The sequence below is a fragment of the Prinia subflava genome, chromosome 6 (assembly GCF_021018805.1).
Source record: "Prinia subflava isolate CZ2003 ecotype Zambia chromosome 6, Cam_Psub_1.2, whole genome shotgun sequence".
Classification (NCBI taxonomy): domain Eukaryota; kingdom Metazoa; phylum Chordata; class Aves; order Passeriformes; family Cisticolidae; genus Prinia; species Prinia subflava.
Window position 1 is genome coordinate 19,707,430 of NC_086252.1, and position 14,882 is coordinate 19,722,311.

At 36.4% G+C, this 14,882-nt stretch overlaps 1 protein-coding gene across 2 annotated transcripts in view; it reads right to left on the reverse strand.

Annotated features, from left to right (window-relative positions):
* The window catches only part of UBR3 (ubiquitin protein ligase E3 component n-recognin 3), a 106,626-nt gene that overhangs the window by 80,811 nt on the left and 10,933 nt on the right, over positions 1-14,882 (reverse strand). For both annotated transcript variants that reach the window (XM_063400541.1, XM_063400540.1), the window contains exons 2-7: positions 12,799-12,938; positions 12,254-12,412; positions 11,120-11,263; positions 10,449-10,498; positions 7,826-7,892; positions 3,903-4,033 (exon numbers count right to left, since the gene is read on the reverse strand). In XM_063400541.1, the coding sequence (XP_063256611.1) occupies positions 3,903-4,033; positions 7,826-7,892; positions 10,449-10,498; positions 11,120-11,263; positions 12,254-12,412; positions 12,799-12,938 (691 nt within the window). The remainder of the gene's footprint in view (positions 1-3,902; positions 4,034-7,825; positions 7,893-10,448; positions 10,499-11,119; positions 11,264-12,253; positions 12,413-12,798; positions 12,939-14,882) is intronic.

Sequence of the window (14,882 nt, forward strand, 5' to 3'; positions counted from 1 at the left end):
GAAGTTAATACTGTATCACTCTGGTATTACAGATATTCCCATCACATAATTTCCCTTAAGTTAAAGGCTTGAAACAATTTTCATCACTGCCATTAGGACTTATCATCAAGACATTCACACTATTAATATCAAGCCTCAGACAGAAATTATGTAGCATGTATTTTAAGAAGTTAGTATATTAATGCTGCCAGTAAAAAAGTACACTTATATATTACTTCTTCACACTGTATTATGTTTAAATAGGATTTTTGGGTTCTGTGATGAAGAAACTAATGTTTTGCTTGTTTTACACAGCATGCTCAATTCAAATTGACAGCAAAAACAAGGACCTTCTCTATGGACAAATTTTAGATTTTTTTTTTCTTTATATCAGCATGTATCAAAATTTTTTGTGCCTCACTCATTTACAATAATTAACTTCTGAAAGTACTGTAAATCTGCTCTCACTACAGTATAATGGTAGAGACTCTGGAAAACACTTTAATAAAGGAAAGACGGAAGCTTTACTCCTACATTCACTTGCAAGTTAAACAAACAAATACAACCTTTTCCAATTTTGAGAGGAACAAACTAAACTCATTCCAGAAGTTACGAAGCTGAAATACTGTGGTAAACTGGAGTCAGTACATAAAACCAACCACAGTAGGCCATATCAGTCCATCCACATATCCTTTCATTCAGTGGCCAAAGCTATATACACAACTAAGGAAAAATAAAGAATGGAGCAAGAACGCAATTTTTGTCCTAACACGTTTCTAAATACTCAGCTTTCAACCCTCTGCAAGAAATAGCTCCTAAGAGAGACATGCTTTCTGTACATCTAATTATCTTCAATGACTGACTCTCTACGATCCTGAGCAGCTTCTAAATTTCTACCTATGGAAAAACAAAGTCAATTTTTTCAGCCAGCCTTTTCTCTCGGTGACCACTCAGCTTCAGTCCCAGAGCTCTTTGGAGACCAACACCAACCCCATGCTTCAGTTAGAACTTACATCTCCCATGTCTACACTCTCAATATGAAGATGGAAAGTATTGCTGCCAGCTGAATGCTGCACTAAAATTAAGGTTCCAACAGGAAAACTGTTCTACAGAATTTATAGAACAGCATATCCAGGGGTTAGTGAGGTCCTAATCCTGTAATAGCTGCCTCAAGGGTCACTATGGGAGGTGCCTGACAAGGCACAGCATTTCTGGTAATTATGTTTGTTGATTCATTATGTCTACCAGATGCTTTTGCATTTTTGTATTTCCAGTATTCCAGATTTCAGCAAGGCTCTGCTCTTGGATGATTTACACTCTTCCACCATCTTCCTGTTTACTGCCAACACATTCTTTGCCTTCTCCTTGGTCACATGAAAGTCTCTTTCTCTGGACTTTTGCTTTTCCTCTTGTCCACACCACAACACCTTTAATTTCTTGGAAGCTTCAATAATTTTTTCTTCTGCTTTATTTTTCTTCACTTGTAAGTCTTCCAAGCTTCAAATGTCAGAGAGAGCTGGAAGGGATGCCTCAAGCACAAATCTGTAAGGCAAAGACCACACTTTTTGTTGTGCTCTCTCTCATATGCCAAAGTGGGGAGAGAGAGAAGAGCTACTTAACCCAGGGTTTTAGCCCACCCCTTTCAACAGCTCTTTTCAGTACTGGGAATCCTTAATGGGAAGTTTGTTTTCCTATTTCAAAAACAAATCTGTGTAACTGAGTTTGTTAGTGGCTCAGTGACTGCTGCACAGGGCAATGATGGATTCCAGTATGTTTATGCTGGAGGTCAGAGATTTCAACCCTTTCAAACCATACACAGATAGCCACCTCTGTGCCCAACTAGCTCCCTCAGTTTATCAGAAATCCAACCTAGCAGAATTCTCCTGATTTAAGGAATTTAATGATTTAATAAACTGCCTCATGGAGAATCAGATGAATTGCACAAGAGCAGATATAGAAAAAAATCATGTCCATGAATTTTCACTACATGAAAGTACATATGGTATAGATGGGATGACAGAAAGTAGCAGAAAGCTGAGAGACCACTTGAGGAATAGTTTATATCCCTAAAGGTATTCCTGTTTGAGAATGCAATATGATTAGTCAGCAAACAAGCTTTTCTTTCATAAAAGCTATATGGAAGCATGCAAGATTCTTCTAATTCATCCTAAAATGCTATGTTCTGTCTTTTCCATGTAAAAGGCAGAGCCATTCCTTGTAAATTAACCACGGGCCTCACAAACATGTTTAAAATTTATGCATTGACAGTTTTGCAACAAAGCAAAGGTACTTTGCAAAAATAATAGTTTACTGCCTCCCTAGTACTGTTATGTGATACGTTTCCTGCTCTGAGTTTCCTTACTACTTAAAAATGCCATTTAGACAATCACAGCAATTAAACACAGATTCTAAAAATCTTTGAACACTTGGCATTTGTGCTTCTACTAAAGTTTTAACATAGGAATCAACTGTTTAATGAAAAACAATATGAAATTGGTAACAAAAAAAAACCAGCTAACCAAAAAAATTTATAAAAACCTTTAATTCTGAGCATTGATGGATAGAAAATGGACTATTTCAAATTACAGGTGGCAATCAGTAGGGAGACTAAATACACCATAATCTCCTTTCTAAGTGAAGAAAGATAATGAACAGAACAAAGAAAAGTCACTGAAGACTATGGCTCATGGTGAAAGGAAGAAAGATCCCACAATCGTTAGAAGCTGCTGTTATTACATGGTACAGTTATAAAGGAACATAGCAACACTTACCAGATTCTTCTGCATGCTGCTAGCAGCTGCGTGTTTTTATAGGCAGGAATTCAGCTGGCAATGGATCAGGAGAACTGGATGTCCATGTGGGTGTCCAAATATCAAGAAGAATTCAAGCTTCATTGCAATGGATCATCAGTTAAGAAGTCCTAATGTCTCCTCATGTATTAGCTGAATCTAAGATGAATCTATGCTGGTATCCCGAAGCAAAATGGTGTCTTCATATGGACACAGCAGTGCTCAAGGCAGGCCTATATCTTATCTTTTTCTTCCTTGCAAGTTATCTTCATGTCCTTTGTTTTGATGCAGCAAGGTTTTCAGGGGCACAAATACAGGGTTCTCCCATCATAAACAGACATTTTTGAGGAAATCTGCATGCCTGGACTTCAAAATGTCTTGATCTTTTCCTCCCAGCAGGGATTGAGAAGGTCCAAAATATTTGCATGGCTCAAGGGTATGACATGATCAGAGCAAAATGTTAAGCCTGATTGCTATGTATACTAGGTCTTGGGAACATGTGGAGCAAACAACCAAACCTGGCTGCACACCAAGATTTAAAACAGGAAGGTGACATCCAGTCTCCACAACTGCAGGCCAGGGGATACTTGGTAGGACAACTGCAAAACTCTGTAAGGAAGCAGCTGGGAAGCTGCCAAACCACCCAGGGCATAGCTGCAGCAAGAACACTCACACTGAAAGGGCCTGTGTGGAGAAAGCACTGCCTACTGCAACAATTGAAACAGAAATGAAATCTCTGCAATTATTCACTAGTCATACCACGCTACAGAATCATACAGTGCTAATCCACATGTTTTATGTGATAAAAAAACAATTTACAAAGTAAAATAAAATGAAACAAAATCCAACACAGGCAAATATGTCACTAACAGACAAAAAGGAAAATAAACCATGAAATCAAAATTCATAGTGCTGCTCCAGATTTATCCACCTTGTTTTGTCCAAAACATTGGTTTTCCAATACTAAACACTTTAGAACTTCTTACAAAATACTCAAAACAAGGTAAAAGATCTGCATTATTTTACTGCTTATTATTCAAACATAAGCATACATGCTGTCATGCAAGGCATAATACACACTAAGTATGTGAATATAAAAAGATAGTTAGGTTTGAAAGAAGTAAGGCCAAGTACCTTATAATCTTGATCTGGTAGCATGTTGAGTAAGAAAGTCACCATCTTCTGTGGAAACTCGTATTTTATTGTCCAAAATAATAATTCTTCTAGAAAACATTTATGCTTCAAAACATCCATGATAGACTGATCTGCATAAAAGGTTGAAGCAGGGCATGTGTAATACAATAAGTATTAAAACGAAGAACAATAATAGTGCAGTTGTACGCATATAAAAATTCAGGAATAAAAATTTAAGAACATCTTAGCACATTCTGTAAAAAATTTCTTTTTAAACACTGGGAAAATGAAGATCCCCAATACTGCAGGGGGTCAAGAGTCTGTAGCTATAAAAAGAACCTCCCAGAGAAGCCAGTGAAAGTTTTCAGTACAACTCTACCACAGAGTAAAATCTTCATTGAGTGCACTGAATCACATCACCTTACCAAAATAGCTGCATTGATTATAATGCATCACAGCAAATTGCACAATATTTACACAACCACTTAACCAAGGGAAACACTGTAGATCTACTACTTAACTGAAGTTAAAATATTAAAACAACAAAATACAATTTATGATTAAGTGACGAATTCTATTATCTAAACAACACTTTACCAAGCTCTAAATAAAATAAATCGAAGCAATAATGTATCCTCTATTCTTACTTTCAAAGCAGTACATGCACTGATTGACCAATCACTAAGTTGTTTGTTGGGGGTTTTTAATACAAATTTATGATAACCAGATAAGGCACTAGCTCCTGATGGTAGCAGGAGAGACAGTCTCATCTTTCCCCTTTCCTGTCCATTCACTCTGCCCCTTTACTCATGCTGATAGTAGATCCCTGTGGGGGACCCACATAGGAATCAGCTCCAGGATCTTTCCATTTTGTCAGCTGTGTTTTCAAGCAGATCGGTTTCCTGATTGCAAAGCTGCAAACTGACCTTTGCTAGAATAAACCGTTTGTGAAATTATCACTTGACAGAGCATAAATCATATTAACTCTGTCTAAAAAACCCCTAAAATATAAAGACTCTTCATCATCATTTTTCAAGAGGTTGATTATTTATGCTTTACAACTACAACAGGCAGTGTTCACTCTAACAACCTATGAGGACTAAGTAAGAAAGTAATAATACTACTTACTACTTCTCCATACCTAGAAACCAGCTACACCTGAGGATATGTAACTCCACACAAAATCACATTTTCCAGCAGGAGTGTGTGAAGTGTTCCCACCACGGCACACAGCCAAAAACATTTACAGTGAACATCATCTGGCCTTGAAGCCTCACATCTTCACTGAAGTGTGACAGCTTTGGAGACTGCACTGGATAGCTCTGTGCCTATTCTAAGCAAGACAGGCATTTGTGCTTTTCCTAAGCAGGAATTACTTCAGTTTTCCACCATTAGCAAATGTCAGAGTTCCCAGTGCAACTAACCAATTTGCCCAGACCTAAATTTTAGGGTTCTCCTCAAGACTCTAGCAAGCCACGAAAAAAAAAAAAGAGGAATATGTTTTATTCTATATTTTCAACACGCATTGATATAAAACATCTTCACAGAATCATGAAACATATTAAAATATTATAATATTTTGTGATATTAATTAATAATTAACTATTTTGTAAGGTATTACACATCACCTACAGCAACAAACATATGATGCTCATTTATGTTCTCTTCCTCACCCCCTGTTATGGAGTTGCATGTGTGATTTGACTGCCCACAAAAGCTTGGTAACCATGCAAGACTGAAGCCTTCTGTCCACAGAACAGAGAGCACGAGTTTAGGTACGTGCCAAATGCTTCTGAGTGAGAACACCAGGCAGGAGGCAAGGGACACAACAGCGCATCTGTCACTGACCATGCAGCTTTCTCTGGCACATACCACAGTGAACAGTGCACAGCCAATACTTCATGCAGCAGTTTCAGGCAGGGACACAACCATATCCACTTATACCTGCTAGATAATTTGAGTAGGCAGAATGATCTTACCAAACCTGGAAAATTTGTCAAGAATACTGGGACTACTGTTCCCACTCTTCTGAAGAGCATCACTAGATTTTAAATTTCTTAAAAAAAAAAAAAAGCCTCTGGGTTTAAAATTGTCTTTAAAATCTGGTATTTTAGATAGATGCAGGATGAGGCCTTAAAACAAAGTAAAAAAAAATTCTCAGTATTCAGTCCCATACCTGTATGGGTGAATCTCAGCATAAAAACTGTGGTTTCTTTAAAGAAATACTTTATTCTTCCTTTGTGCCACAAAACACCTCACAGAGTGTTGTAAATACCTCTCTGGAATATGAGACTTAGCATTTCAAGATACCCCCCAGTATATAAATAACTCTGGGTGAAGACAGTACCACTGAAGAGCTTGGATGGGACAGGGAGTCTGCTTAGGAAAAGGTGAATCTGTTTTTATTCAATACTCAGTTTTCCAAAATTTTCTTTTCATACTCTTATTTTATACCCTATTGGACATAAAATATGAATACTGAAAACTTCAGAAAACTATTTGATATTTAATAAAAACAGATACTTACCCTTCCCCCATTGGCAGACTCCCTCCTCTGGGGCAGATAATATGAGCTATCAACATCATGACCACAGTCCATGTTGGGATGCCTCAGAGGGGGAAGACTACAATCCTGGGGGAAAATGAAATGTTGAATTCAAGTATCACTTATTCTGAAATGCCACTGCTGATATTGGTTTTCTGATCAGGCAGCTTCTAAATCTGGGCTTCCTCCCTGATTAGTTACTATGCATCAGAACAGCAGTATTTTTTTCCTTGTGTTACCTGACTCTAACACATCTTTTAGACAGGCTAACAGCCTCTTAAATCCACGTTAAAGAACTTTCCTTGGATGTCTCTGTTTCCTGCATTTCTCCAAAACTACCATCTCTTCCACATCTCTACCACAATCTTTCTCACACCATTTTTAAGGTCACCTCTAAACAACACTGTTGCCAAAACATTTAGTTCTCTGCTGTTTCAGCTTCCTCACTGCTTTTCCTTCAGTCTGGAAACACTAGAAACAATCAATCTTACTTTCCCATACTCCTCACATCACACCATTTCAGTAATTCATGAATCTTTCCATTTAAAACTCAAGCTCCAAACCTTCGTTCCAGAGACCTTCCAGAAACTTTATTCCAACTTTCACCACAATTCCTCTACTCAAATATTCTTTTCTCAAGGCTTTCAATTCTTTGCAGTTCCTATGTCAGTCTTCTCACACTCATATTAAAAACAAATACGACCAAAAAGGTCTTCTTTATTCTAAAATAGCATTTAAATATTATTAAACACTTTTTAGCACAGAAACTAGTCAAGCACAAGCTAGAACTACCTTGTCTAGACTATGGTTATTCTTGAATTAGAACTTGCACTGACCTCAATGTGAATGCTACTCATGTTGGACTAGAAACTGCAAAAGGGACTAATTTCAAGCTAGGAAAATAATGAAGTGGTTTCAAGAGAGACTTCATTCAAGTATTTTATCTTAAACATTACTGAAACAGAACAGAAAGACCAATCAGAACCAGACAGAACCATTCTTGCCTGACTGCAAATACAACCCTACTGTACAGTGGCACAATCAAAAAAAATTGTTAAGAACAAATACATTGAACACTTGTTTTGTAAAGCTGTATTGCAGCCTTGACAGGCACACAGTGAAAACTGAATGAATTTTTGGAGGTCAGCTTACAACACAGAGGTGACAAAATGGTCAAACAGAGTCCCAGGTAGTGGTACTCACTCAAGAAAAATCCAACCTGCCAATTACCACATTTTCACTTGCTACTCTTTGACTTTGCTATGATTCATACCTGTCACATGCAGCACTACAGTGCTCAGGAAGTGAACTGAGTATCCCTGGATATTTTAGAGACAGACATAAAGCAAACAAACTAAGATCAGTACTTTATAAATACCTTTGGTGGTGCTGCTTAGTTTCACCCTCTTGCGCTTTCCCACACCTTGGCTACCATCCTGGTCCTCCTGGGGTAGAGGAAGAGTTTTAAAAGTTGACAATCATATACTCAGAACTTTACTGTCATGAGATGGCACACTCTCAAAATTCTGGTTTAGCTACCAAACTAAAACAGAGAAGCCTTCGATATATTCTTACAAGAAAAACACTTTTACTGTTTATGCATTGTGTGCAACTCTTTAGAGAAAAACCTGATTTTTTAAATTGTTTTTTCCTCCTACAGGCAGCCATATCATCTACATTTATTTCATTAATTTTGTAAGGTTAGTTGCTTTGATTTTTGTTTAGCACAAAATTTCAGACCTTTGCACACCTAAGATTTTACCTTATTCACTTGTAGGGTTTGTAGGATTTTGTTTCAGAGAAAAAATATCAGCCAACCTATTGTGTATCAAAGTTGGCAACATATATAATTAGCTACATACTTTCTAATCAATATAAACTTTTGATGCAAGAAAAAAGTATTTTGACACCTGTAAGAGGCCAATTCAAACTCCTTGTTCCCTTACAGAATAATGGAGACACTTTACACAGGCACTTGTCATCTTTGGAGGCCTTCAAAGCACTCCACAAACTAAACAGCAAAGGTTCCAAAATTTAATACAAGTTAAAAACATCTTTACCACCACTTCACCAAATCTAACACTGCATGTTAAAAAAAGAATGTGACATTACAGGAGCATATTAAATGTTGCATGGATCTTTGCCAACACTGGTAGTCCTAATCAAACCAGAAATAAAGATTCTTACTGGAGCTAATAAAATGAGATATAATTAATGCAGATATCTGCTGTTATAAATAAGTACTCAATATCTTTCTCCCCTAAGCAAATGTCATGTTTTACTCCCAAACTTCTCTGAAATGATAAAGAACCTGAGTCTCCAGAAGTTACTATCCTTCCTTGAGGCAGAAGATTGTTCACACTTAATATCTATGCACTGACCACAAGTATGGTGTAAATGAAAGGTCTGATTCTGCCTACCCTTTCATTTCCTCCATCTGAAAATCCATTTTAAGATGGACACACATTAGAACACTCAGGCATCCTGTGGTCTTTGTGAACACAGGGTACTTTGGTACTTCAACCAGGAATGAGTCAGTAAGTTCTCAGGATATTGCCACTGCCCAGATCCCAGTCAGAGGGGCCATGTATTCTCAAGAAAAAAATCAAACTTGTTGGGATATTACTATGAACTGCAGGACTCTGCAATTCAGGTCTCCTACCCTGAAAAAGATATCAGTGAAGAAAGACGAATTTTTTATTTTATAATCTTTTTCTCAATCATGAGCTGTTTGACAAATAGGAATTACTGAAAAGGAAGTCCACTCCTTTAATCCAAAAGCAAAATAGACTGTGCAGGTGGAAAGCTGAAATGCTTATTAGAAAAATACCATTCCTCTCCTCTGTACTCATATGTGAGTTACATAGGGCATTTACAGTTTGGTTTAAATACTTGATTATACTCTCTTAGAGTAGAATTATGTTATAATTAAGAAATGTAGCAAGAGTACCCTTTCAACTAGATTTTCCTCCTTCAGTATTTAAAATGAATGGAGAAAGGTAAAAAATGTTCTTTCTTACCAAGATCTAATGGTAACATTGTTTCACAGATGGAACACTAGATTACAGAATTTACATAAAGTACAAATCAGAGCAGTGCTTTTGCAGGGAACTGAACAGCAAATCTAAACTAAAAGTTTTGCACAGTTCAGTATTTAGTTTTACTTCTACAATAGTAGATGGTCTAAGCAAAACATTTATCTGAAGAATAACAGTTACTTCTCATGTTTTCCTTTCTGCTAAAGGAGAAAAAAGGCCCTCTCTAAACTCGTTCCATTTAAGAAGATTTTATGTTCCAAGGAATCAAATAAAACACAGTCCATGAATGCTACACTGAGGGGTAGATGCTTTTCTATGGGATATCTCTTTACATTATTTAAAGTTTGCTATGTTACCCTACCAAAATGTCTGCTAAGGCTTATTAGTTGAAATCAGGTTTTAAAATAGTTGAGAAAAAAAGATGAGAATAAATTGATAAAGTTACTCTACCAGAATTTAACTTTCCTCCACTTATTTATTAAAGCTCAACCTAAAATGAGATTCTCTCCTTTTTACTCCCAATCCATATGTTTGGTAAGTAAGGTCAAGTCTACACATGGGAATCTATCTACAGAGAAATTCTCACTGCTGCTATCACCAGTTCACCTGGACTCTCAAGTGGCAAAAAACTGCAAACACCACCCATAGCATTACATGCTCTAAGTTTGCTTCAGTCAAGCCCAATTTACTTGACAGTGATTTCCAGTATACCTAAACAGGTTTCTTCTCCATTACATACATAAACTAAACTGGAACAGTATTAGCAAAACTCAGGATTTTTCAAGAGATCCTTGAGATCCAAGAGGCATGAGATCTATTCCTTTATACCTCCATTATTCCTAATTACTAAAATTTGAATAATGTGCGGCAGATATAAAATGTAAGATCTGTGGGACTTGGCTGTAAGCATTCTCTCCTTTCAACATTCTGTTGCAGTTCATGACAGTCTTTAAAAAGTCTCACCTCATCTGAAGAATCCCCTTGTCCTGATGTTGCCGTACCACCTGCCAAACCTTTTGAAATAAAAAAGTTCAGAGATTCTTTTCGTAAGTCTTCCATTGAAAACACAGTATTTTAAGATATTTAAGCCAGTATGAAATGGAACACTACATTAATTTTCTTTCAAAGATACATAGCAGTGGACTGAGAAGTTGGAGTATGATTTCCAAGCAATACACAATTAGAGATTTGCAAATACATGCCATTGCAGAACTTCACTGCACTGTGTTAACAAACGAGCATTCTTTCAAAAACTGAAAACAAAAACCCTGATGGACTTCAGTGATCAAAAAAGAAAAAAAGAAATCTACAGAACCTTTATAAGAAGAGGTGCTGTGGATTGATAATCACTTTGTTGCAGTGGCAAAATTCCACTATGAGCAATTTCATCTTGCCTACTCAAATTCCACTAACGTTATGACTGGAAAAATAGTGCTTAGCATATTAGCAACAAGAAGTTAACATGTTTAGCTTTGTCGATAGAAGTAAGAGTCCTGTAATTTGGTAGTGCAATAAATAACAGGTAATTCCCAAAGTTGCATTAAGATTAGCTGTTCTTAAAAATAAACCCAAAGCAGTTTATATAAAACCCATCAATAATCAAGTCTTCTCTTAAAATATTTTTCTACACAAACCTTGAACAGATAATGTGCTAGTTCCAGCTCCTTGTTCCTGCATACCACATGCAATTTTATCCTCAGGAAATGCCAATCCAGAGCCTTTCAAAGCAATGAGGTACTTTTCATGACTTTTCTTTGCACATGCGTTCTCTCCAACACCTTGAATACACACATAAAACAGCATTAAAGCACAAAAGCAGCTCCTTGCTTCATATACTTCATACTCTATGCAAGCAATCTAAAAATGGCCCACCATGTTTTAATTTAATAACACATATATCCATTCCAAGAGTCCAGATAAGCATGTCTTACTTTCCATTGCCTTTCTGTATTTCTGTATCAGGAAATCCATCACATATAGGAAAGAGAAGTAATTAAATTATGCCCATTTGAATACTGTAACAGGAGAGAAAAAGGAAAGAAAGAATAAAGAGAACTGCCTGAGGCAGCTTCACAAAGTGTTTGAAATAAGATTTGGAGATTGCCTGTTTTTTTAACTAGCTGCTGCCCAAGCCAGTTATGGCAACTTAAAAGTACAGTAATTACTATTTGTTCCATACCTATGGAAAGGACTCTTAATTACAAGAAATTAACATGAAGTTAATTTACACTGGGGGTTTGGGGTTAGTTGTGACTGGCCAGCATTTTCAGATTCATTGTGATTTGGTACAGGATTGAATAAATAATGAAGTGGGGACTAATGTTTAAGAAAAAAAGATGAAAAAGGCTTTGCACAGAAATGCAGGACAAACAATGGCCTTTTGCCATTCAGGTCTCTTCCAGTAATCTCTGTGAGAGCAGATCCCAAAATAAGTTAGACATATTCCACTTTGAATAACCTTGTTATGACTAGTTTGGGAGTGCTAAGCTAGAATGGATTTCTTATAAAAACATTTCCGAAAAGATGTTTCTTTATACATTTATTTGGGACAGAGATCAGATGTTTGTCTTACAGGTCTTAATAACAAATGTTTCTAGTTACTCCTGAAGCTCACCCTCCTATGAACATAATATCCTTAAAAATACGGGGGTTTTCTGTGTTTTGAGATGTCAAATAAAAACATGCAGAAATTGATATTATAAACAGAACTTATGTCCTTAATTCTTCATAGTTTGAAAATTTAATTATTAGAAATAACACAAACATACCAGAGCTAAGATTTTTGTAGAACTGTTGGCTAGTTAAAACCTGGGTAAGAACTGATCTCATTGCACCTCCCATTTTGGTCAAGTCTTCCAGGAAGGAAACATGAGGCTCCAAAACCTGGAGGATTTTATGAAGGTCTTTCTCTGATGGCAGATCAAGAGCTGAAAACCACATAAGAAGAACTTTTGGTCTAGATGTAAATTAATTTAGCCAAAACCGTGACAAGCAGAACAGTTACAACCACCGCAAATGAAATTAATTGATATATTCATAATGCTCTAAAATTCACACATAGAAAATTTCAAACTACACCTAATTTCATTTTCTGGAAGAGCTCAGCACAATGCTAGGTAACCCTTAAACCACATTTAAGCACACCAGAAGGTAACAAAATCAAATCACCTAGTCAGACTGAATTTTGTTAAGAAGTACAAAATACAATGACATAAAATATGGATTGCATTCATGTACTGTGTCTTCACAGACTGCCAAGCAAGACGTAACAGTGTGGTAAAATATGCTGGATACATGCAAATTCAAAACATACCAGGCTCACTATATCCCTCTCTTAAATGCTGAATCAGACTAAAGATGAACTGTGGAAGAACTAATTCTGACATCATCAACAAGTCTTTTGGAACACATGGAACATTTGAATTCGATTTAATCCGGTGTCTTTTACAAAACCTGTAAAACAGATGAGAAAAATGTTAGCCAAGCACAGCTCAGCAGTGTTAACATATACTAAGAAAAGCATTTCTTTTTCCATTTTTCAGAGAGTATATGCTTTTACATTAAAGGTGGTATGGAAATGGTATTCTGAAACTCCAACTACTCTGTTCAAGCTCTGTTCTGATTCTGAGGCCAGAGGATTATAAAGCTGACAATTTTTTTTCTGCTGCTCAAAATCCACATACACAACATCCCAGCTTTTCCACATACATATCAGAAGTAATCAGCGGTTGGACTGATTTTTCAAGTCCTCATTCAGATAATGACTTTTAAAAATGTCTCTTGACAATAAAAACAACTTTGAAAGGCGTAAGACTTTGCAGGATCAGTGTGTATTTCAAAAGTACAGCAACTAAGATTTACAAAATCCTTACAAAATTGTTTCATTTAAAAAGAAAAGAAAACATTTATTCTTTGGAAAATTCCTGCATGGTAGTAGCTGAGGCTTGGCTAATGCACAGTGACATGATGAGAGCCAAACCCCATTAGAGCAGACAGAATGATTTCCCACTCACTTAACATGAGCCTGACTCAAGAGACACTGAATACTTTTCAGCTCTCAAGCTATTTTTAGAAAGGACATATAACAACATCAAAGAGTTATTTACCCACATCAAAAACAACACTAAACAAAGAATAGTCTAAAAATACATCACACAAGAATAAACTATACTGGAAAGATTCACTAGATCTTACAAATGATTTTTCAACACAAAAATTCAGAAAAAATACAGCTTTGTTTGACTATGAAAACTGCTTTCCAAATTTATGCCATAGTTTCCAGAAGCAGCCTGCTACTTTTTAAAACTTCAGCCTTTCTTTTTTGAGGACCATTGAAGAATCACCTTCAAGAGAAGGAAATAGAAGAAAGCCACAAAGCAAGTATCTGAATCAAAAACAAAAGGCAAAAATAAAAAAGAAGATACAAGTCCAACAATTAAAATGGCAATCACAAAAATGGCAGCAAATTCACAAGATTAAAGATTAGGAGCTTCTCCTCTGCTTCTCCACATTAGAAATGAGACTTTTTATTAAGAAAAAGTACAGAAGGACAGTACTAGTCGATTTGCTGTTTGTATATACAACCAGTATATCCCTGGGAGGGAAAAAGCCTGACAGAAAGAGCTCAGGGGTTACTGACAACTTTCTGTTAATTGATGTCCAAAAAAATAGTGTTCACTTTTGCCTTCTACTTTTCATACTACATTCATTGAAGTTATGAAAAGTCATTCCATGTTCAAGTACAGATAAACAGCACAATTTGCAACTGCAGGGGATTCCAAGGTGCTTATAAAAGTCATTCAATTTTTCTCTTTGGTCATCTATTTCCAAGTTTTCACCTATAGAAACCTGAACTGCTATCAATCACAAATGTGGCTTCATCCATGCTAAAATATGGTATTCCATATTTTTAAAGTAATTGGTTTCCCTTTGTCCTTATAAGAAGGCATCAGAAGTAAATGAAGATCTAAAAGACACAAAAGGAAGAAATTACTACACAGTGCATTCTAAAATCTGCTACAGCCCAGCACTCGCCTATATATTTTACATTTTGTCAAAAGATGTTTTCACTATGATTGCAAGCTAAGGAACAAAACACACAGGTAAAGTCATTTTGAATCCCAGCTTCTGCTAAGCACAAGGCTTCCTTCCACAGAGAACAAGCTCTGCTCCCCATGAACTCTATGTCCACAGGCCAGTTCTGAATCCACCACAACAGAATCAGAAGGGACCAGAAGAATCATTGAGTGAAGAAGAATCCTAAGTGAATGGCACCTATGGGAACCAAACCCTTGGCATTACTAACACCGTGCTCTAAATTGTGCTAATCTCAGGGGCATAGATTAAGGATCCCAAAATTTACATATCCTGAAAATAGAAGTTATGAATATGTTGTCT